Consider the following 26,049-nt stretch of genomic DNA (forward strand, 5'->3'; position numbering starts at 1 on the left):
CAGAACTGTGAATTTATTTATTTAGATTTATGACCGCAGTACTTCGCCGAAAGGAGAGTAGCGAGATCTCTCCGTTGGAGGACCAGCGAGATGAAGAAGTCTCCGTCTTATCAGCTACACACAAAGGACTATATCGGGCACTGCTGAAGGCGAAGATATTTACTTCATAAAGACCCCGGCTGAAAGAAAACAAGACCCACCATCACCAGCTAAGTACCTAGCTTAGAAGATGCCGGGACTCGGCTCTCCCACAGAATGTACTAGCTGCATGAGGATGAGTAAGAGGATTTTAGAGCTGGAGGCTCGATTTTCTATCCTGCACCAAATCCTACAGGATGAGCGACTCATTGACTCTATTTTTGAAGCTACTACAAATATAGCCAATGATACCATGATTGAGACCTGGCCTAGGCTAGCTACAGAACAGCACCACCCAAAAGACGGTCCCTGGCACAAGCAAGGAGCTAGACCAAAGCAGTGGACCACCGTCAAGGATAAAATGAGAAATAAACGAACCAGGACCTTGCCCCCGGTACCGCCAGGAAATAGTTTCAACCTACTCTCGGAAACATGCATATCAACACCAAAAGCAAAGAGACATAGAAGCGTGGCTAACGACGCTATCGAAGCAAACAGTGAGCGGAACGGAGCTCAAGCTAATGCTAGCGAAGCTAACAGCCGGCACATCGGAGCACACGCTAACCACGAGACGACGAGGAAAACAGAACCACAAGCGACACGGCTAGCAAACACGACCCAGACCGAGCTAACGGCTAACAGCGAAGAGACTACCATGCGCAGAGGAGAACGTCGCGGTAGCCAACGCCGAAGGTACGGGACCAGCGTTAACATGCCGGCTATTGAGAAGGCTAGCGAGGCTTCACCAAGGCCACAGGACTGTGGTAAGAACCGGCAGGCACGCGTGCCTAGGGTTGCCTACCCCTGGTCTAGACAATACATCTGTGAAAGAGCTGGCCGAAATACTTCCAACACTCATCAGACCGGGAATAACAAAAATTGTCATTCACTCTGGATCGTTTGACATCCTGCGAAATAATACTGGCACAGAGACATTGAAAGACGATTTCACACATTTAATGAACACACTAGACACACATCAGTCTGTGTACATAGACACTGATGTGTCCATCAGTGGACCAATTGCATGCTTTCGCAGAGGACAAGCATCCTTTAGTCGACTCCTACATTTTAATTCATGGTTAAGGTCTGCATGTCTTATACACGGCCTGAAATTCATTGACAACTTCAATGTTTTCTGGAATAACCCAGAACGTTTTCAAAGAAATGGCTTCTTCCCAAATCGCTTAGGTTCGAGGCTTCTAGCAGCAAACATGCGTCATACCTTAATGGCCTCCAAGAATATCAAACCCATACCAGCACGAGAGATAATCACGAAGGACACAATCTCGCCACGAGGTGCAGCAGCAGCACAAGCCCCCCCCCCCCCCCCCCCATATCACACAAGGCCATCTCGTCTGATCAAATGTCCCCGAAAGCACAGTACAGTCAGTACGGTGCAGTATAGCACAATTGCCATGCCATCTCTCAAAACATACCGGTAATCATAACCAGCCAATGGCATGGTGAAAATTATACGCCATCAATGCGTTTACCTGCTATTAACCTCAGGGCCATCAAGGTCAAGCCAAAGCAGACCTCCTCTAAAGAAGTCAAACAAATAAAATTAGCCCTCCTAAATGTCAGATCACTGAATAATAAAACATTCTTAGTAAATGATCTGATTAAAGAAAATAAGTTAGATTGCATCTGCCCAGTAGAGACATGGCTAAATAATGACACAGCTACATCAATAATGATAGAAGCTTGTCCACCAGACTATAACTTTTTTCAAATACCCAGAAAAAATAGAAGGGGCGGAGGAGTTGCAGCAATCTTCTCCTCAAAACTCTTGTTTAGAATCACAGAACTAGGCGAGTTCATGTAGATGGAATATCTTGCCATTGAGCTCAAAACAGAATCAACTATTATCGTCACAATATACCGCCCGCCTAGACACTCACCAATATTTATACAGGAGCTCTCTGAACTGATCTCACTATGTGTTACCGGATATGATAAGGTGATCCTAAATGGAGACTTGAACATCCATTTTAGAAGAAAACAGACTCCAAAACTATAGAACTAAAAAATCTACTGGATAGCTTTGACCTAATACAGCATATAACAAATGCAACTCACAGGCTTGGGAATACACTAGACTTAGTTATAACAACAACTGTGCTAAGCATAACAAATATCTCAATAACTGAATTACCTCTCTCCGACCATCACTGTATATTTTTTGATACTCAAATAACCCTTACTACAACAAAAGAAATAAATCATAGTTCAAAAGAGGCTCCTAAACGACAAGGCTGAATCAAAGTTCATTGATCTTATCAGACTACATGAACCACACAATCATGACAGCTCTCTAAATTAAATGGTATAAAATCTCAATGATGCAATGTCATCTATATTAAATTATGTCGCCCCATTAAAAACGAAAAAGAAGAAAACTAGAGCCTCGCCCTGGTTGAACTATAATACGGTCAACAAAGAAAAAAGGAAATGTCGTGCAGCGGAGCGAAAATGGAGAAAAACAAAAACCACCATATGATGTGATATATACAAAGATGTTTTAACTGCTTATAATAAAACCATCCGCTTAGCAAGGAAAGATTACTTCTCTAAAATCATTACAGAAAATGCTGGAAACTCCAGAATCCTTTTTTCCACTATTAATGTACTTCTCAACACTGCCCCTACACCTCATCAGTCATCAACAGTCAAGTGTGAAGAACTTGCACTATTCTTTAAAAACAAAATAACCTTGATCAGGGCCAGCATCACTCATGATGGAAATAAAGCTGATTGCGGCAAACCGCGCAATGTAACCATTAGAAGTTTCACATGCATCACATTAGATGTACTCTGCAAAACTGTCTCAGAATGTAACTCCTCCACCTCAGACATTGACCCTAAACCTACAGCTTTCTTCAAACGGGTGTTTAATAGTGTTTCAAGCCCTGTGCTAGATATCATAAACACTTCCCTTAGGACTGGTATTTTCCCAGATGCCTTTAAAACAGCAGTTGTAAAGCCATTACTAAAAAAACCTAACTTGGATAGCAATGAAATGGCAAATTATCGTCCAATATCCAACCTACCATTCATTAGTAAAGTACTTGAAAAGATAGTTTCAGTTCAAATAAATTCCTTTCTTGAAGAAAACAACATCTTAGAAGAATTTCAGTCGGGATTCAGAAAATATCATAGCACTGAAACTGCCCTCACAAAAATAATCAGTGACCTCAGACTAAACTCTGATGAGAATAAGATCTCCATCCTTATCCTGCTAGATCTCAGTGCAGCATTTTATACAATCGATCACAATATTATAATCGATCGTCTTGAAAACCATGTCGGTTTCTCAGAACATGTGCTAGGCTGGTTTAAAACATACATCAGAGGGAGGAAATTCGATGTTAAACTAGGAGATCACATGTCTGATATATACGACAACCACTATGGAGTTGCACAATGGAGTTGCCTAGGTCCTTTACTCTTCTCCCTTTACATGTTACCGCTGGGTGATATCATCAGAGAACATAATGTAGATTTCCATAGCTATGCGGATGATACACAACTGTACATATCTGCTGAACCAAATGATACAGCGATTAGCTCCATTACAGACTGCTTACTGGCAATAAATAAATGGATGAGTAAGAACTTCCTGAAACTAAACAAGAACAAAACTGAAATTCTAATTATCGGCTCCAAAACTAAAAAAGAAACATTAATAAAGAACCTGGGGGGACTAACCCCTTGGATCAAATCTGAGGTCACTAGTCTCTGGAATCACTGGAATCACTCTGTACTACATTCTGTTGTGGAAGAACAGCTCATTCACTGAGAGACTTACACTGCATCAGGGTAAGACATTTTAAGTAATTTAGTAATATCTTTAAACTGAGACTTGATTGCTGACCTGACCAGCTGACTTGATTAAGGGGCGTGTTTAAAGCGGCCATTTTGTTTTCTTAAGTGACCCATTAAGGGCCAGGTGTTAGACAGCTCTAATTAGTGATAGGGATTTAAAGGCCTGCAGGCTTAGCGTCAGCGAAGCGTCGAGAAACGAAGAGGGACAAAGAGGAGTTTTCCTGGAGTTATTTGCCGAGGGATCCACCGATCCACCTAGCGCTAAGTACACCCTAGTCCTATCTTTCACTCCACTCTGCTATTCCTCTACTTCCTCCCTGCCACTCTTGACACCACAATGTGTCTCATATCCACAATCTGCTCTTCCAGAACAGATTCAACCCACCCACGGCAGTTTGCTAGCAACCCGGCTAATCTATCCTACCCTCCTACAGCCACTAATACACCTGTCACAGTACGGGGAGGCTTATGGAATTGTCAATCAGCAGTCAAGAAAGCTGACTTCATTACTGCCTACGCCCATAGTCAAAATCTGCAGCTCCTGGCTCTAACTGAGACCTGGATAACCCCCAATAACTCATCAACACCTGCAGCATTATCTACAAACTATAACTTCACTCACACACCTCGACCTTCCAGACGGGGTGGAGGCACTGGCCTCATGACATCCCCTTCATGGACTACAAACTTAACACCCCTCCCAGCACTGTCACTCTCCTCTTTTGAATATCATGCAGTATCTGTCTCTAATCCTTTCAATCTCACCATTGTTACACTCTACCGCCCTCCAGGTCCGCTCGATCACTTCACAGATGAGCTGGACATGCTTCTAAGCTCCTTACCGGAAGATGGTACCCCTCTCCTTCTATTGGGCGACTTCAACCTGCCTGACTCATCTCAGTCAGTCATAGTAGTCTCCCTCCTACAATCATTTGACCTGACTCCCACTGCCATGCCTCCCACCCACAAAGCAGGCAACTCCTTGGATCTCATATTTTCCCGTAACTCCAGCATCATTAACACCACGGTAACTCCCCTACATGTATCTGACCATTCCTTCATATCCTTCTCACTAACTCTCATGCTTAACCGAAAGGTCTTCACCCCAACTCAAACCGTCTCACTCAGACGCAACCTGGCCTCCCTATCCCCCTCCACCCTCTCCTCTGACATACTGTCCGCTCTACCTTTGAGTGACACCTTATCTGCTCTCTCCACAGAGATGGCAACATCCACCCTCCTCTCAGCTCTTGCAACCTCCTTCGACAAGCTCTGTCCCCTCGTTGAGAAACCTGCCCGCCGTTCCCCACCCAGTCCATGGCTGACAGATCCAGTGAGAGAACAAAGACAGGTCCTGAGAGCAGCTGAAAGGAAGTATAGAAAGTCACGCCTCACTGCTGACATCGACACATATCACAACCTCTTGTTAACATTCTCCAAAACCATTACTAATGCCAAAGCTTCTTTCTTTCACCATAGGATTGAGGCCTCTGCCAAGAATCTTCGCAAACTGCATGCTACCATGTCCTCCCTCCTCACCCCCCCCCCACCCCCCCCCCTCCATCATCTTTCTCTGCCGAAGACTTTGCGATCTTCTTTGAGGAAAAAGTGGAGAACATCCGCAGCTCCTTCTCCCAACCCCCACCCATTCCAAATGCTGAATCGAGAACCTCATCCTTCACTCTGTCATCTTTCTCTCCCATTACAGAAGCCGAGACCCTGACACTGGTAACGTCGAACCGTCCGACTACATGCCAGCTGGACCGGCTACCTTCCCCACTCCTCCAGACCATAGCACCAGACATCCTCCCATTCCTAACTGCAACCATCAACTCCTCACTCAACTCGGGGGTGGTCCCCACCTCCCTAAAACAAGCCAGAGTCACGCCCCTCATAAAAAAACCATCCCTGAACCCTACCATCATAGGCAACTACCGTCCTGTCTCTCTTCTCTCCTTCCTTTCTAAAACACTTGAACGTGCTGTATCCAACCAACTTACTGCTTATCTCTTACAGAATGACCTCCTAGACCCTAATCAGTCAGGCTTCAGAACTGGTCACTCCACAGAGACAGCCCTCATTGCGGTCACAGAGGCACTTCACTTAGCAAAAGCGAAAGGCCTCTCCTCTGTCCTGATTCTCCTAGATCTATCTGCAGCCTTCGACACAGTCAACCACCAGATCCTCCTCGCGGCCCTCGCAGGAATGGGAGTGGCTGGCTCTGCGCTGACATGGTTGTCATCATACCTCAATGACCGCTCCTACCAAGTGTCATGGAGAGGGACCCTGTCGGCCACCCGCCCCCTGCGGACGGGTGTCCCCCAGGGCTCGGTTTTAGGACCCCTTCTCTTCTCCCTCTACACTAAATCACTGGGTAACATTATCACGTCCCATGGCTTCTCCTACCACTGTTATGCCGACGATACTCAACTCTTCCTCTCCTTCCCTCCCTCAGATATCCACGTCTCTGAGCGGATCTCGGCCTGTCTGTCCGACATCTCCGCCTGGATGACGACCAACCACCTCAAACTGAACCTAAGCAAAACAGAATTGCTCCACCTGCCGGCCAAATCCTCCCCCCTGACCGACCTTTCCATCACAGTCGAGAATGCAGCTGTGACCGCGTCCCCGACCGCCAAGAACCTTGGCGTTGTCCTCGACGACCAGTTGAACTTCTCTGCTCACATCGCAGCGACAACCAGAACCTGCCGATTCCTCCTGAGCAACGTCAGAAGGATCCGCCCCTTCCTGACAAAAGAATCCACCCAACTCCTCGTCCAATCAACAGTCATCTCCCGCCTCGACTACTGCAACGCACTGCTCGCTGGCCTCCCGGCCACTGCCACTAAGCCTCTTCAACTCATTCAGAACGCAGCGGCCCGCCTGATCTCAAACCTACCGAAGTCGGCCCATGTCACCCCACTTCTTAGGGACCTGCACTGGCTCCCCATTGCTGCACGAATCCGCTTCAAGGCCCTCGACCTAGCATACCGTGCGTCAAAGGGAACTGCTCCCGCCTACCTCCGGTCAATGGTCTCTAACTACACACCCTCAAGACCCCTACGCTCTGCTTCTTCTGGCCGCCTCAGACCTACTCCTATCCAAGCTCCGGGAGGGTCATCAAAGAGAAGTCGCCTATTCTCAGTCCTTGCCCCACAATGGTGGAATGAACTACCCACCCCAGTTAGGACAGCCGAAACACGTCCAATCTTTCGCCGTCGACTAAAGACGCACTTCTTCAACCATTATCTGAATTAAAAAAAAAAAAAAAAAAAAAATTATCTAACCCTAACTAACCATACTGTCATGCACTTGTCCTAATAAACTAACCTACACTGTAGCACTCAACACTTTGACGAACATTGTTACTCAGCTGATAGAGTTGTGCCCTTCCTGATGGCTTGTCGTACAGAACTTGTAAGTCGCTTTGGATAAAAGCGTCAGCTAAATGACTAAATGTAAATGTAAATGTAGTCTCGGGGTTATCATAGATTCAGAACTGAACTTCAATTCTCATATTAGCAAAGTGACGAAAACATTGTTCTTCCATCTCAGAAATATAGCAAAAGTACGACCATTTATTAATCAGAACGATGCTGAGAAGCTAATTCATGCATTCATATCTAGCCGGTTAGACTACTGTAATGCACTTTTCACAGGTCTCCCTAAGAAAACCACAGAGAGGCTTCAGCTAATCCAAAATTCTGCAGCCCGACTGCTAACTAGAACCAAAAGGAGAGAGCACATTAGTCCAGTCTTAGCTGCTTAACACTGGCTTCCTGTAACTTCCTTAAATTTACTTTAAGGTCATTCTCCTTACATACAAAGCTCTAAATGGACAGGGACCTAGCTACATCGCCAACACTCCACAATTACACACCAGCAAGAACACTGCGATCATCAGCTGCTGGACTACTAGAGGCTCCCAGAAGCAGTCAAAAGAGGATTGGTAATGCAGCCTTTATCAACTATGCCCCAAAACTATGGAAAAACGACCTCAAAACATGAGAGAAGCCAACTCGCTAGACATCTCTTTGCTCAGGCATTTCACTGATAGATATCTGCTACCACCTAGTGGCAAGAGGAAACATCAGGGATATCCTGACACAACTTGTACTTACCTGCACTATTCTTACCCTGCCTACTCTTATACACTGCCTATCAAATTCATGTGTCGGTTATCGCACTTTTTACTTCTTACTGATGACTATTTTTAAACTGAATCATTTTAAACTATTTTTATTATTTGCTAGATCCAAATGTGAAACACTGTGATTATTTGTATTACTGAATAGAGAGCCTATTAGGATGCTAGATCCTAATGTGAAACACTGTGATTTACCATACCTTGCTATACTCGCTCATGCCTGTATTTTTATGTCCGTTCTATTTTATAATTTTTAGACTTTTTAAACTGAATCATTTTAAACAATTTTTATTATTTGTATTACTGAAAACTGTAAGCGGAGAGCCTATTGGGATGCTAGATCCTAATGTGAAACACTGTGATTTGCCATACCTTGCTACCTGTCTATCTTTTTTATGCCCGCTTATGCCTGTATTTTTTACTGTTGTGAAGCACTTTGAACTGCAACCTCTGTATGAAAAGTGCTATACAAATAAAGTTATTATTATTATTATTATTATTATTATTATTATTATTATTATTATTATTATTATTATTATTATTATTATTATTATTATTATTTATATAACAGCTTTTATCCAAAGCGCTTCACAATTTAAATGGGAAGCTCCGGATTACCAGATGACTGCTCTACCTCCCGAACCACTGTCACCCCCATGGTGACATGGGTTAAACTTTTCGTGGGATATTACTTCAGATTCAGATTTTTTTATTTACGATATGCAACAAGTTCAAGTTCAAGTTTTATGGAAGCAAATGTATTTATTTGAATTTAATCAGACACCGCATTTATAGCATTGAAAATAATAACTTTGAAAACATGTATCTGAATTTGAAAACATGTATCTGAATTTTTTCAGACACCGCATTTTGTATCTGAATTATTTCAGACACCGCATTTATAGTTTCAGACACCGAATTTATAGCATTGCAAATAAATACTTTGAAAATCATGTACTGTATCTGAATTTCTTTGCTCCGAATTTACCTATGCGAAATAAAAATGCAGTGTTAATAAAACAATTCGAATGCATAATAAAATTCAATTCAACGCCAAAAAAAAAATTCTATGCATAATTGCGGTGTATATAATTCGATGTAAAAAATTCGATGCATAATTGCGGTGTATGGAATTCGATGTAAAAAACCAACATCCGGGTATCCAGCTGCAGAACCACAGAACCACCACAGCAGCAGCAGGCTGAGGCCCCTCGCTTCCATTGGCTGATTTGGGTCACGTGATTTGGGTCACGTGACCGTCCCACCCAATGGCTGAATGGCTGGATTTTCAAAGTATTTATTTGCAATGCTATAAATTCGGTGTCTGAAACTATAAATGCGGTGTCTGAAATAATTCAGATACAAAAATGCGGTGTCTGAAAAAATTCAGATACATGTTTTCAAATTCAGATACATGTTTTCAAAGTTATTATTTTCAATGCTATAAATGCGGTGTCTGATTAAATTCAAATACTTCTGGCACTCATTTGCTTCCATAAAGGTTGCTTTTATTTGTCACATATAAAGTATATGTACATTACAGTGAAATGCTTGGTTCTGTATGAGCCCCCTGAGAATGTGCTTCATACAGTAAAAAAGTAAGTAAAAGTCCCAACACTATAAGAATATACTATATACAAACTAAAGTACAACCTAAGTACATGAAAGTACAATGAAGTAAAATGCATACAATGAGGTACAAAATGTAGACAATGAGGTACAAAATGCAGACAATGAGGTACAAAATGTAGACACTGAGGTACACAATGCAGACAATGCGGTACAAAATGCAGACAATGAGGTACAAAATGTAGACAATGATGTACAAAATGTAGACAATGAGGTACACAAACTTTAAAAAAGGGAAGATTCAAAATGCAAAATGAGGTATGAATGTAGTTCAACATGGGTTAAACTTTGCGTGGGCAAAAAACTACCATAGTGGAATGTAGAATATAGGCTGAAATTCCCAGGTCCTTTGCCTCAATTGAAAATGAACAGACTTTGGCCGACGGGTTGACTAGCTAGCTGCTGTTGCTGATTGAATTGTATCTAGGTGTGACAGTGGGGAAAAACTAGTCAGGCTGTGGGGGGTGGTGTATCTCAATATCATCAGAATCAGAAAGGTCTTTATTGCCAAGTAGTTTGCACATACAAGGAATTTGCTTTGGTTGTTTTCGGTGCGACATTAACACTTTGGATGCCACGCCCGAGATATCTCGGGTTTACGCCCCGACCGTTGAATGCCCATCACGAGATTTCTCTGTTTTTTAATTTTTTTTATTAGCGATCTGAAATCATATTGCATCAAGCGAGCCTACCGTTGGATATCCAGGCACCGCCGGCGCTCAGATGTGAAAAAAGCGCCCCCTATCGTCTCCCAGATGGTAAATCACCCTTTTGGAGTGGACTCAATGAAAGTGAATGGGAGAACGGATTTCTGACTCCACATTTTACTTCTCACTGATGTAACCGGGGTCTACCAGAGTTCATTCTGGAACCTTGGTGCCAAGGCGAATATGTGTTATACTGTACACACGCTGGATCAATACAATTATCGATTTTTTCGAATGGTGATCAGGAATTGGAATATACCATTTGGATACCATATGATGGTAGGTAAGGAATCTATATTATCAGTCTTAGGATAATCAGACTAGTTTTCACGGAGATATAAGCGTTTCCACTAGATGTGATATTGCTGTTTCACTGTAAAAGCCATCAGGAAATAAGAGCAGCGATTATCAGCGCACGGCACGAGCGTGCGTGTGCACACATATACTATCGATCATCTAGCGTTTATTTGAAAACGATTAATAAATAGGCCGACAAATGACAACGTTCTGGATTATTCCAGTAAAAGACGATTATCATCATAGGGTTGTTTTTTCCGAGAAAACAAGTGATTTTCAAAATGCTATCAAACGGAAATGAAGCGATAAAAAAACAATCTGCCTTGACAATGTTGACTGGAAAATGAGTCTTTGATAAGCGACGGGCAGATTAGACACATAAGCCATAATTTAAAACATAGATTAGGCGATATTAAGTTAACATTGGAGTGGGTTTGGGCATCAAGGGGGTACTGTAAAAAGGAAAACATGGCGTGGCATCCAAAGTGTTAACGGACAGACAATAACGGACAGATAATAAAATAGAAAGGTGGGATAAAATAAAATGGAATATGAACTAAATTAAGATAGAAGCACAATAGAATAGAATAGAATTATGAACGGAAAATAGATCAGGGCTGTACAACTGTAAAAAAAAATAAAAAGGTGGAGTAAAATAAAATGGGATATAAACTAAATTAAATAGAAGCACAATAGAATATAGTATAATTATAAGTAAAAAATAAAGATATTGACCACTGTGGTCAAGTATATACACTAATAATATTACAATAACAGTACAGTTGGCTGTGCAATTGGACAGTTATGTGCAAAAAGTATGAACAGTGAAGTATGAACACGTATGTTTTGATTGTATATACAAGTATATAGTCCAGTAGGGGTGTGTTAATATAACACAGTGGGGGGGTGTCAGTGGGGGTCCCGAGACTTGTTGATGAGGCTCACTGCAGAGGGGAAGAAACTGTTCTTGTAGCGTGAAGTTTTGGCCCTGATGGACCGCAGCCTCCTGCCAGAGGGGAGTGTCTCAAACAGGTTGTGACCGGGGTGGTAGGGGTCGGCCACAATCTTACCTGCACGCTTCAGTGTTCTGGAGGCGTACAGGCCCTGGAGGGATGGCAGATTGCAGCCGATCACCTTCTCAGCAGAGTGGATGACACACTGCAGCCTGCCTTTGTCCTTGGCCGTGGCTGCAGCTTACCATACTGTGATGGAGGAGGTGAGGATGGACTTGATGATGACGGTGTAAAAGTGCACCATCATCGTCTTTGGCAGGTTGAATTTCTTCAGATGCTGCAGGATTTAATTTAAGCCATACTGATAGTTTAGTTAGTTTAGTTGGTGCATGTGACATCCTCTTTCATGTTTCAACAGTTTAGTGAAACAAGTCCAATGATTTCCCTTCCATTCAGGGACTTCAACTTTGCCTCAAGCTTCAGGTGACGCTGTACTTCCACACCCTGTTTTGGCATATCACATACCTTTAGGCCACATTTGGTGTCCGATATCATATGGTTTACCATTCTTGGATTCTCCCTATAAGATATAAAAGTTTTGTCATATGTCCCACTCTTACTAAATGTTTTGAATGTGCAGTTTTGACTCTATATCAACATTCTGGTCCGGGGTTTCCCAACATAATCTTACTGTAGGCATAATGATTATGGGAAACTACGCTTTGTGTAGTTTTACTGTACAGTAGCATTCTGGTTGTTTGTTATCTGACTCTAAACATCCATAAAGTCTCTGTTCCTGTGTTGTGTTGCAGACTCTGAGGTGTTATCTGACTCTAAACATCCATAAAGTCTCTGTCCCTGTGTTGTGTTGCAGACTCTGACGTGTTGAGCTTCGATGGCAGCAGCAGTCTGCGCTACAGGTCCAGATCCAGGCCGAGCCAGACAGCCAGCGAGGTCATCTCTCTGAAGTTTAAAACACTGAGGAACTCTGGGACGCTGCTCCATGCAGAGGGAGAGAGAGAGCAGAGCCTCAGTCTGGAGCTACAGAAAGGAAAGCTGCTGCTGCACCTTCGACAAGGTAGAACAACACTGTTATTAAATACATTAGGCTACAGTTGATATATCCAACAAGGTAGAACAACACTGTTACTAAATATATTAGGCTACTGTTGATATATCCAACAAGGTAGAACACTGTTACTAAATATATTATACTGTTGATATATACAACAAGGTAGAACACTGTTACTAAATACATTATACTGTTGATATATATGTAGCCGGTGTGATCTTACTCTGCATTGTGTTTTTCGATTCGACCCCTGTTAAGGGATCGCCCTGAGTGGGAGTTGAACCCCGGTCTCCCGCGTCGCGGGCGGCATCACAGACCACTATACCAAGAGGTGAATTCACTTCTTGCTATTGGGTCTGGATGCCTCTGGGGAGTGAGTTTACTTGCAGTACCGCTTAACGTCCACAGCCACTTCACTTACTGTCCCTTGTGACTGTGGATAGACTGCGGTACCTCCGTTACACTCACCCCCCTAAACTCACTCCACCCAGGGCACGGCACCACGTGTAGCCGGTGTGATCTTACTCTGCATTGTGTTTTTCGATTCGACCCCTGTTAAGGGATGGCCCTGAGTGGGAGTTGAACCCCGGTCTCCCGCGTCGCGGGCGGCATCACAGACCACTATACCAAGAGGTGAATTCACTTCTTGCTATTGGGTCTGGATGCCTCTGGGGAGTGAGTTTACTTGCAGTACGGCTTAACGTCCACAGCCACTTCACTTACTGTCCATCGTGACTGTGGATAGACTGCGGTACCTCCGTTACATATACAACAAGGTAGAACACTGTTACTAAATACATTAGGCTGCTGTTGATATATACAACAAGGTAGAACACTGTTACTAAATACATTAGGCTGCTGTTGATATATACAACAAGGTAGAATACTGTTACTAAATACATTAGGCTGCTGTTGACATACAACAAGGTAGAACACTGTTACTAAATACATTAGGCTACTAACTGTTGATATATCCAACAAGGTAGAACACTGTTACTAAATACATTAGGCTACTGTTGATATATCCAACAAGGTAGAATACGGTCACTTCCTTATACATACCAGAGAGAGCATGAGAGAGCATGAAGCTAATGTAGGTGTCGTATTTAAGCATTACATCACGCGCAGGAGTGGTTTGTGAACAATAAACCATGCCTAGGGGTGGTCGTTAGGCCCGAGGCGCAGCCGAGGGTCGTTAGACCCCCCTAGGCATGGTTTATTGTTCACAAATCACGACTGCAAGTGGTGTAAAGCTTTTATACAACTGCCAGATTCATCCAACCTTATTTCTATACAATAAACACACATTAATCGAAGATTTATTGAAAAAACCATCCGCCAGAAAAAGTAGTTCCCACAACTACAAAAAAGACAAGTTGCCTCCATGTGGAAGCAGCTTGAAGTGCATCCAACCAAACTAACACATCCAACTGTGTATTATTGGAATGATTGAGAGAAGTTGCCTCATGTGGAAGCAGCTTGAAGTGCATCCAACCAACTAACACATCCAACTGTGTATTATTGGAATGATTGATTGAAAATGTTATTACCAGATGCAGAATGGGTACAATACAGTACGGCTCAATACACACAATTGTTAAGGGAATGCAGACCTACTTTCCATAGAACTTCATTCTTAGATGCTTCTATATAAAGTAGGTAAAACAAATTAAAAAGTTTTCTTTGCCCTATAGGAAAAAAACGTTTTCTTCGCCCTATTCTTTTATTTATTTTTTTAAACCTACTGTAGAGGGCCTAAACTTAACCAGTTGGAAACCAAGCGTACAGTAATAAAATTAGCAATCAATCAATCAATCAACTCAATAAGCCATGCTCACTTAGAACAGCGCAGCACCCAGCTCTCTGACTATCCCCCGCGTTGCAGGCAGAGTGTGTGTGTGTGTGTGTGTGTGCGTGTGTGTGCGTGTGTGTGTGTGTGTGTGTGTGTGTGTGTGTGTGTGTGTGGGGGGGGGGGGGGGGGGGGGGCGGTGGGTGGAGACTAGAGCGAGCGCTGACAGTCGAAAGGAAAAAAAATTGAAAATTAATCAATCAATCAATCCGCGATTTTTCTTTTGTTACAGAATGATTCAAGACCCATCAATTACATCATCCAACATTGTTTAAACGACTAAGACATTCGCTGTGACAGAATCGCTTGATATTTAGTCGTTTAGTCGCTATCAACATATCCATTTGTAAAGATTATTGTCCACCTTCTTGTGATCCGGCGGAGTGATGTGATGTGGTTCGGTTGTGGGCGGGTCCTGGGCCAGCAGCGTGGAATTGTTGCCAATAAAGACGTGTAAAATGACTGTTTCAGCCAATCAGAATCGAGAAATTTGCATGCCGTTGTATAACAGTGTTTGAAGAATACTTGTTCCTGCGTTGTCTATGATGTCCCAAAAAAGGTGTGGATGTAGAATGACTTAGAGACCACAAGTTCGCTAGAGTGTTCAAAAAGAAAGAAGCGTTTATTGGCTACTCACACAGTGACCAATTCACTCCTAAAAGCTGTACACTCTAAAAATAGGTGATCCCATAAACGCACACTATACTAAGTATGCAGAGAGTCACCATCATCCAAAAATTACACCGTTTACAAGATCTTGTACAAAAGCGAAAACTACGGCGAGCTGAGGGCTTGGCCGTTCTAGTGGTGTATGACAAATCGATATTGAATGGCCTTCATCGATGAGATTTTCTGTCCTGGGTGATTTTTTTCAGCTTTCTCATTTCATCTCTCTTGTGTTCCCTGGCACACTCCTTTTTATAAAAGAGTTGAGGGTACCTATGTGATATCACAGGTAGTGACGTCACGAAAGTGTTTCTCCCAATCAGAAACTGATTTCGTTCAAATTTGAAAAAAGGGGCTGTCTTAGCAGCCCAACGGCTCCTCGCCATAACTTTTAATCTCCAAATTGTTTTTACTCAAAAATTTACTTAATACTTGTGTTATCCAATTCCAGATATATATTTTCAAACTGGGTTTAACCCGGGGAACACAGACACATCATTCTTGACTAGATTTGTCCTTTTTATGGCAACGAGAATCACAATGTTGTCCTTTAGCCACCCTCGTATTTTCCTACTAGTAATAACTTAAACTAACTAACTTAAATCAATATTTCTTCTAAACAGTTATCAGTCATACTATTTTAAATACTAATAATTTGAGTTAGAGGGTGCTTCATTCCAAACTCCGTGATTCTGGCCACAACCATTGTAATTTTTTGATATCATTGTAATCAGTAGAATTAGCACGTCACAACAGGAATATTTGCAGTTTAATTAAAGTTATATTTAGTATAGAAAAACACATTTGAACGTAAACAGGATCTCCAAACAATACATGCTGCTGACTCCCTTTGTGCTCTGAGGTTACAACTGTGGGTCACACCTATATGTTCATTAGTTGTCCGTGTTGATCACATTCCAATCTTTGCAAACACTAGCTTCTCTTTTCCAGCCATTTCACATGACTAATCAGGAAAAGAGGGCTTTAGACTCCATATTTCACAAGAATAAAGCATAATTCCTGACCAAATAGGATAAACATGATGATGTACCTGTATATCTTTTTGCAACCCCCACCCAAATCCCCCAGACTGAAAACCACTGATCAAGCCCAAACAACAATATCTGTATTCAGATTACTATCCTTATTCAGATTTCGGTGACCCTACTACATTTAAACTGTATTCAGATTACTGTAATCCTACTACATGTAAACTGTGTGGAACTCAATTTATACTGCTCCACAAACCAGTGCCTCTCTGACAAGCAGGACCTCTATATTTATCAGCACACTATATATATATATATATATATATATATATATATATATATATATATATATATATATATATATATATATATATATATATATATATATATATATACACTGCTCCAGTGGAGTTGCTCAGTGGCCAATGGTGTCAGACTGTGGTTGTACTGGGCAGCTCCCAGGTATGAATGGAACTGTGTGAATGTGAAGCAGGGCGTAGCTGAAAAAGAGCATCTGTGCTCAGCGAACCTACCCTGGGTAAATAAAGGTTAAACAATATAGGGTATATGACAGAAATCTGCTAAATAATTAGATTGGTTGGAATGCCAAATACACGTAGCCTACTATAACCAAGTCAGTTTGAATCTTGGCTCAAACTAGACTGTTGCATCTGTGATGGATGGTACCAAATACCAATTAATTGTAACATGTGTTAGGGCTGGATTCAGTGAGGCCCTGTACAGAAAGATGCATGATCTGAAGTAGAACCAGCAAAGGTTCGTGTTGTGTGTGTGTGTGTGTGTGTGTGTGTGTGTGTGTGTGTGTGTGTGTGTGTGTGTGTGTGTGTGTGTGTGTGTGTGTGTGTGTGTGTGTGTGTCGATCTCAGGCTGTCATTCTGCGTATTATCAACACATTGCACACCTCATCAGCCCACCCATCTGGCTTCTATTACTCTTTACATTTTCATCCATCCATCTCTCCCTCTCTCCCTCTCCCACATCCTCCCCACTCTTTTGGTGCACCTCCTCTCCATCCCGCTCAGCCTCTGCTAGGTCCCGTGAATAATCTCCCTCCTTCCACCCCTCTATATCTCTCTCGCTCGCTCTCTTTTTCTGCTGGGTGTTCCGTTTTCCTCTATTTCCATTGTTATTCATCATGGCTTGTCACACTGATTCTCTTCTGCCCTAATCTCGCCCCCATCCATCACAGGTGGCCATGTTTGTCCTTTTTGCATCTCCCATTTCCTCCTCAATTTAGTTATGCCGATTACCTGCAGGTGACACGGTCCTGGTTGTTGCGCTACCCTACTGTCGGTCTGGAGAGGGTGTGGACTACCCTACTGTCGGTCTGGAGAGGGTGTAGACTAACCTACTGTTGGTCTGGAGAGGGTGTAGACTACCCCACTGTTGGTCTGGGTAGGGTGTAGAGTAGACTAACCTACTGTCGGTCTGGAGAGGGTGTTGACTACCCTACTGTCAGTCTGGAGAGGGTGTAGACTAAAAGGTGCTGCTACTCTTTTTCCCTGGGGTCTTTAGCTGTGATGCTACTTTCTCTTCCTGAGGTCTTTGAGAGAGTAAACCATTTTCGCTCTTTTTTTACAAATGTTTGCTTCAGATTCTGAAAACTGAACGGGGAACGAGCATCTTGATATACTGCATGCTCAGCTCCTTGGTTTAAGATGTTTTGGGGGCGGCACAACTGAGAACAGACTTTAATTCACACCTACAGCGTTAGTTGGACTTTCATGTTTTACTTGTACATTCTGTTTTATGTTGGTTGTGATGACATTAGCACTGTGTATGCAAACACAAATGCTGAGACAATTACCGGCACAACAGCCTGTTACCTGATTAGACTGCCATCATCTTCGTACATGATGAGATTTAGAGTGACTGTGAAGAACCATAAAGGAATAGCAGATGGAAGACGGGCAGATGGGTAGACAAATTGCTCCGCGAAGCTCTGAATGCACCTCAGCCTACAACGTCGGGCTCGTGACAGGCAACATGGATGAGCACAAGGTGACGCCCTACAACCTGCGGAGAACAGTGATAGAGGCAAAGAGGCGGTACAGGGATAAGGTGGAGTTTCAGTTTGAACAGGCTGATTCCAGAGCTATGTGGTAAGGCCTCAGAACGATGACAGACTACAAAGGGACAACATGGATGGTTTATTTATCCTTTATTTATCCAGGAATGTCCCATTGAGATACAAGATCTCTTCTTCCAGGGAGTCCTGACCAACACGGCACGCAAACAAGTTTCAACATAAAACAGGGCATTAAACAAAAAAACATACAATTCAAATATAAATACAGAAGGCCATTTGTGGAGTGGCAAGGAGCATAATCAGATCAGCAATAGCATCAGGTAAAACAGTTACATGTTTCATAAAGGGCTAATCGTAGCATACCTTTAAAAGCATTCACAGTAGGAAGTGCCTCTAGACAAAGTTTTACTTGCAGCGTATTCCATAAAAAGGGAGCATAGTGGGAGAATGCAGCTTTACCAAGCTCTGACTGCATCAAAGGAACATTTAAAAGCATCCCATTTGCTGCTCGTCTGGTATTAAAAAAGCAAGTATAAAAGGACAGAAGTCTGGAGATATATAAGGACAGCTTACCTAGCAATGACTTAAGGATAAAAATCAACATGTGTGATTGTCTTCTTTGGTACAGAGAGGACCATCCTAATGACTGATACAAAGTGCAGTGGTGGGTGAGAGAGCCTGCACCCGTTACAAAACGTATGGCAGTATGGTACGCATAATCCAGCTTTTTAAGCAGGGAGGAAGGAGTATGCATATAGATTACATCGCCATAGTCTAATACAGGCATAAAGGAACTCTGCACAATTCTCTTCCTGGCTTCAGACGGGAAACATTTCTTTAATCGGAAGAAAAAGCCCAGTTTAGGTCTAAGTTTTCTCAGTAGGTTCCCAATATGAACATCAAAGGCCATCTTTTCATCAATCCATATGCCCAGATATTTATAGGATGCTACTTTGTCAAGGCATGTCCCTTCCATTGTCAGAATCGGAGGGACAGCTGTATTAGCTCGAGAGCGAGAGAAGGTATTTTTTGCATTAAGGACCAGTCTTAGCCTTAGCAAGGAGTGTTGTAGTGTATTAAAAGCATCCTGTAGAAGCTCTATGGCCTGAGTTAAAGAGGAAGCCACTGTGTAAACAACTGTATCATCGGCGTATAAATGAAAACGTGCTGGGTTTATCCCATTTCCTAATTAATTTATAAAGATGGAAAATAAGACAGGGGCCAAAATAGAACCTTGTGGAACACATTTGTTTACAGTAAGAGCAGCTGAGGTATAATCTTCTACTGAAACACACTGGGTTCTTTCAGATAGATCGTTTTTAAACCAGCTCAAAGCCATTTTATCAAGACCTATGCAGCCAAGCCTCTGCAGTAGCAATGCATGATCCACAGAATCAAAAGCTTTAGACAGATCAACAAACAATGCTGCACAGTGGTAATCTATTTTGTGAATACATTTGTTGAAACAACATCTCTGTTGGCAGACGGCTCCTGCTATCTTAACGTTAGCATGCTAAACGTGCATAGCTTAACACTTTGGATGCCACGGACGACATAACACGTGTTATCAGCCCGCCCCCTGAATGCCCAGCACGACAATTATTTTTTAATTTTTTTATTAGCGATCTGAATTCATATTTCATCAACCGAGTCTACCGTTGGGAAACCAGCCCCATCAGGAGCTCAGATGTTAAAAAGCGCCCCCTATCGTCTCCCAGATGGTAATGCACCCTTTTGGAATGGACTCAATGAAAATGGATGAGAAAAAAAAAGTCCGGAATCCACATTTTACTTCTCACGCATGTACCCAGAGCCGATCGGATTCATTGTGGAGCATCAGAACAGCGTGGAATATGTGTTTACAGTATGTAGCATTGGATCAATAAAAGGATCAATATTTGGAATGGCGATCAGGAATTGGAATAATCTTTTTGGATACCATCTGATCTCAGGTAAGGAATCTATTTTACCAGTCTTAGGATAATCAGACCTATTTTCACGGAGATATAAGCTTTTCCCCTATGTGTGTGTGTGGCTGTTTGGCTGTGCGAGCGATCAGGAACTAAGATAATCGATTTTCAGCTTGCCTATATAGCATGCATACGTACACATATACTATCGATAATCTAGCGTTTATTTGAAAACGATTCATAAATAGGCAGAAAAATTACAACGTTCTAGAATATTCCAGTACAGGGCGTTTATCACTGAATCTTTTTATTTTCCTGTTAAATGCTCATGTCAGCCTTCGGTCAGATTGATAACCCAATAACTCATTGGTCCGCTCATCTCAACATCAAGCAGCGTCCTGCGATGTCTGTGATATCCAGAACTCAATGCGTCCACAAACTGCAGGGGTTAAACCCGACCGACAGACATGACACACGCACCGCTCCGTCCCCCCCAGTCATCGACCTTAGGTCAAGTGATTGGAGTTGCGGAGTCTATTATTTTATTTGCACCGGGAAGGATTCATTTTACAAAATGACTTGTAATACTGCTCAATTGAGAGCTCGGTTGTATTACTACTTTTTTTTAATAAGTATTACCACTGTAACCTTACTTAATAAGCCCATTATATAGAATCTACATTATATATATATATAGAATATATTATGCTTACCTACACGCATGGCCTACATATGATATATTTCTTTCAATACCGGGTCTGTGTGGATACAGACATAATGTGATCATTCTACTAGAGTCTTACATCATAAATCCTAAACATCACGAGGCAGTGCTTCATCATGCTTAAAAAATGGGTAAAGTTACAATGCAAAACATTTCAATGCTTACCCGAATGGTCAGAAGAATGTATACGAAGTGGGTTCAAAAAAGGTTTTATTTCTTTAAAAATACAAAATTACACTGTATAAAAATGTCCATTAGTTAAAAGATTATATAAAACAAAACATCACATCTCTTAAGATCGCAAAGGCCTAACACGGCTTGTGTCTCCACGCAAACTCCTGCATGTCCACCTTCTGTAAAAACTGATCATCTGAAAATCTGAAGGAATTCTGCCGAGATCCAGTGAGTTAGCCCTTATAAAGGCTCTCAAGATCTCTTCGCCATTGGTTCAAATACAGTGATGCAATTTTCCACCCTCCAATCAACGCACAATACGTAGGGACTAGCTCTCCTCCCCTCCTACTCCACTGGGCCGTAACTTGAAAAGTAATTGTAACATTTTTGCTGGAACAGAGTACGATATGGTGCAACCTCCCTTTGTCTCTGCTGTGGAAAGCACCCTGCTCGGAGATGTCTCCAAGGCCATCACCTCCCGGCATTACGAAGGGGCCCCCTTCGTTCTCACTCACCCCAACTCAAGGGGATGCAGACGAGGGAGACTGCGTGTGCTATATAGTACATGGTCCTTTTTAGCATGATTAGCCTAACACATACATATACAGATATATACAGGTACACATACATGTATAATACAGTACACATATATATATATATATATATATATATATATATATATATATATATATATATATATATATATATATATATATAGTATACAGTGTACACATATATATGTACATATTGTACCTATCATTGGTTTTACTCTATGCAGGCAGGACAGGGTTAACATGTGCCGACTTGCTCTCAGCTCGGGCCTGCTCTTAGCTCAAGGCCACAGATAGAGAGAAGCACATCCCCCCCCCCCCCCTCTAACAGAGACTGCACATTAACTGTAACATAGTTTTAAAGTGTATAAAGAATATACAGGTCACATACATAGCTCCAATCATACATAACAAACACAAGAACACTATACAAAGTGTCACTCGTTGACTTGTGGCACTTAACATGTGTTTACACATGTGTTTACACATAACGTGTTTCTTCTCAATTCCTTTCTGACTGGGCGTTTACCAGCCAGAATGCATATCACATCTAGACACCTATAGTAACATATGCCTAGATTTAAAACAAATATATACAATAAACCTATTGTATTGATTCCATTGATTCCATTGTCCAGGAAGAATCTACAGACATTCCCCATAATCATATATAAGAGCAGGGTGTCATAATAACCAGTGTCACTAGTTGGCTGTGACACTTTACATTTCCTTAAAAAGAGGGCTTTTCAAAATGATATAAAATGGAAATGAACCGATAAAAAAACAATCCGCTTCGACAATGTTGACTGTAAAATTTGTCATTGATAAGCGACGGGCAGATTAGACACATAGCCATAATTTAAAACATAGATTAGGCGATATTAAAGCTAACATTGAAGTGGATGGTGGGCATTCGAGCACTAAATCGTGCGCACCCTGCTGGGCACTGAAAGTGTTAACGTGCATAACATACCTGTGTAACGTTAAGTAACTTGTGTTCCGCTGGGAAAGTTCAGCCTCACTGCATACACTTGGTTTAATTCAAACGTCCATTCAGAATCTTTGTATTATGAAATAAGACGGGTGATTTTATTGTTTATTGTTTAAAATGATCCCCATTAGCTGCCATATGGCGAGCTAGTCTTCCTTATCATTAACAATGATAATCTAAAAACAGTAAAACATTGTAGACATCATTATAAACATCAGAATATTTTGCTCACATATTTAAGTAGTGTATTCTCAGGTGGTATTTGAAAGACACTTTGCTATTCAATTTACTTAAGTTCAGTGGGCAGTTATTCCAATTGTTGTTTGGACTGTTGTTTATGGCACGATAAACAACAGTCCTCTATAAAGCATTTGATTTTGGACGTGGTAACATAATCTGTCCATCATCGGCTGACCTAGTAAAATAAGAATGAACCTCAAGTTCAAGTTCAAGTTTCTTTATTAGTTGTCATACAGAAGTACAGAATACTTTTATACAAAATGCTTCTTTCTGTTACGCTCCAGAGACTGTCCTAGACAAAAATAGATAAGTATAAAATAAGTATAGCAAGTATAAAATAGAAGTCAAGTACGTGGACAAAAGTGTTCAGTATATACATATACAATGTACAATGCAGAGTAGAAGTAACTGAGTTACAATACAATATACTATACAGTGCAAAGCAGAAATGGGACGAGGTACAATTTAGGTACAATTTACAGTAAGGTAATGAGGTATGGGTTGTAGTGCAAATTCTTTACCAATAAATATAAAGTGTGTTTAGGTGTTCTAAAGTGGGTAAAGTGGGTGCTGCAGTGAGTTGTTTGTTTAAAGTGAAATATTGACATCAAAGATGAGTTACGGCGTCTTCGGCAGAATGAGCATGGCTAGGAATGACGTGTAAACTCGTCCACGGCGATCATAGTGTTAAAAACAAATGAAATAAATAATTTTTTTTTAATAAAACAATGAAGTAATAAACAGATTAAAAAACAAACAAGCAGGGCGGTTAGGTGGCCGAGCGGAGATTGCGTTCGTCACCAGCCCCAGAGCTGTGAGCTGGATTCGCCTGTTCGAATCCAGCTCACAGCTCCGGGGTTGTCACCAGCTTGGCTGGCCGTCTGCACTGATACAATTGGCTGTATTAGAGGGTGGGAGAAGCTGGCGGGGTGGGTCCGGGTCGTTGTAAACAGCGACTCCTACAGTTCGGTCGGGGCGCCTGCTAAGCGCGGATAGGACTCGAGGGGGATAGTGTGGTCCTCCCACACGCTACGCCCTCTCGATGAGAATCCGCGCTGCCAGGTGAAAAGAAGCGGTGATTGGCTGGACGTGTGTCGGAGGAAGCACGTGGTAGCCTCCACTCTCCCAGATGATCTGACTGTGGGGGGTAAGTGCGCAGCGACCAGGAAGGGACTGGGAATTGGCATACGACTAACATTGGGATGGGAGAAAATCGGAGGAAAATGGAGGGGAAAAAGACAAAAAAAAAACAAGCAAAACAGTAATGTTCGAAAAGGAGTAGGATGAACCTAAACCTTGCCTAATCCAGAGAGAGAGAGAGAGATCATTTGTCAATTGAATATGCTACAACATCTGAATCATATACATATTACCTGCCACAGACATCACAGGGTTAGTTTTGATTAATTTCTCAAATGGTCTCTACTGTAAATCCATTTGCATTTCCCAGATAATGTTGGCCAACTTTACCTTCATAGGAAACTGCCTGCTTAAAATGGACATCCAAGTGGTTCTTCAACTTACTCAACCTTGTTGGTTTGAATAAGGATGCATTGTAGAAAGGGCAATGAAAGTGCTGGCAGCATGTGATGCATCAATATTTACCATTTTTAATGGTGATATGCATCTAGAAAAATAAAGGGCCTAATTGGTCAAATTGAACGTTCTTATATGATTCCACATACATAACTTTGACCACAAGACCACCTGACATACCGACATAAGCTCATAGTCTTATGCATATTGCACATAGTTCATGTATAATACTGTAAAATAGCTTAGACATAGCCTACTTGCATAGAATAATCATGTATAATAATGTATAATATTGCATGGCTGTACAATACTGCTGTAGGCCTATAATACTGCTGTTCATATCCAGTATACACATATTTACATTAAACATAATATTCACCATTCCTTAATTACCATCATACCCACATAGACTGTAGTGTATAGCATAGCAAAAGTATACCGTTACCTTATATTTATGTAAAGTAAGGCAATTGAAATATAACAGAACTTTAAACTACGTTAATGTTGGACTAACAATTCGTTTAGCAGGGCTGCAAGTTACTTAGGCTACAAAGTTTACGTTGAAGTCAGTGCCATTAGTACACAATAATTATTATATACACAATCCCTTGCGGCATCATATTGTTAATTTTGTTGTACAATTCTCCTATATTTATATTAATTTGTAGTAATTCAAGTGTTAGTTATGCTAACGTAACGTTACTTACTTTCGATTGTTTTCGCGCATCCCTCACAGTCTCGTGCACAGAGACCAAGCTGCAATACTCCAACCAATTCAGCCATTGGGTTGCGTGGCCGTCACACTTAAAGAAATCAAAAGCGTGTATTTAACAACCTCAAAAACGTTCGAAACACGCTTTATATTAACACTTTGATCGCTGGGGTTAAATTCATAATTTACCATCCCTCGCCAGCCCTATTTAACATGGAGAAGTTCCCCTTCTTTGCAGGGCTATAACTTTTTAAATTGTATTGCTAAATTGACATTACTATGGCCCATTCAACGTCCTATATCTATTGTTCAGGGTGTAGCAACGTTATACTTTTTCATTCACATATTCATACTAAAATACGGTCTAAAGTATAAGTATGTTTTTATCGTTTTCTGCAGCTTTCTCCAGAACTTGATTTATAGCCCTAAATGCATTATATTGATGATCAAATACAGTTTGGTAGGAATCTGTGCGAGATAAAAAATTTCAACTGGACGTGCTTCTAGGAGTTACTACGTATGATCTGATGTTGACCGGATGGGCGGGGGGTCGTTTATAATTCCGTGGGCAACGTTATATCATTCATCTAGTGTGGGTGATATGATCATCAGAGCAGTTTATATGGAACACTTTAAAAGAAACGCTGAATCTTACCGTAGCTTCCTCATAGCGTTGGGCGATGAGCGTGGAGCAGAGATATTCCTATTATGGGATGTAGAAATACCCGATCCATTTCCAGGTTGTATAATCGTATATACGTCCAAATCATGTTGTTTATCGAGTTATTTGCAACCGATCGACATCCATTGTGTCAAGATGGAGTCCTGCTAATGATAGCGAGTGCCCGGACGAAATATGGGTGAGCACCACTTCATCCGCATCACT

The 26,049-nt window shown here is 41.7% G+C and overlaps 1 protein-coding gene across 1 annotated transcript in view; it reads left to right on the forward strand.

Moving 5' to 3' along the window:
* Window positions 1–26,049, forward strand: part of cntnap3 (contactin associated protein family member 3) — a gene marked incomplete at both ends in the record, with an annotated part of 430,462 nt that overhangs the window by 112,830 nt on the left and 291,583 nt on the right. Inside the window, one exon of the mRNA XM_084312145.1 lies at window positions 12,574–12,777. Coding sequence (XP_084168271.1) covers window positions 12,574–12,777 — 204 coding nt within the window. The remainder of the gene's footprint in view (window positions 1–12,573; window positions 12,778–26,049) is intronic.

Source organism: Notolepis coatsorum (genome assembly GCF_963971535.1).
Source record: "Notolepis coatsorum genome assembly, chromosome: 4".
Taxonomy (NCBI): Eukaryota; Metazoa; Chordata; class Actinopteri; order Aulopiformes; family Paralepididae; genus Notolepis; species Notolepis coatsorum.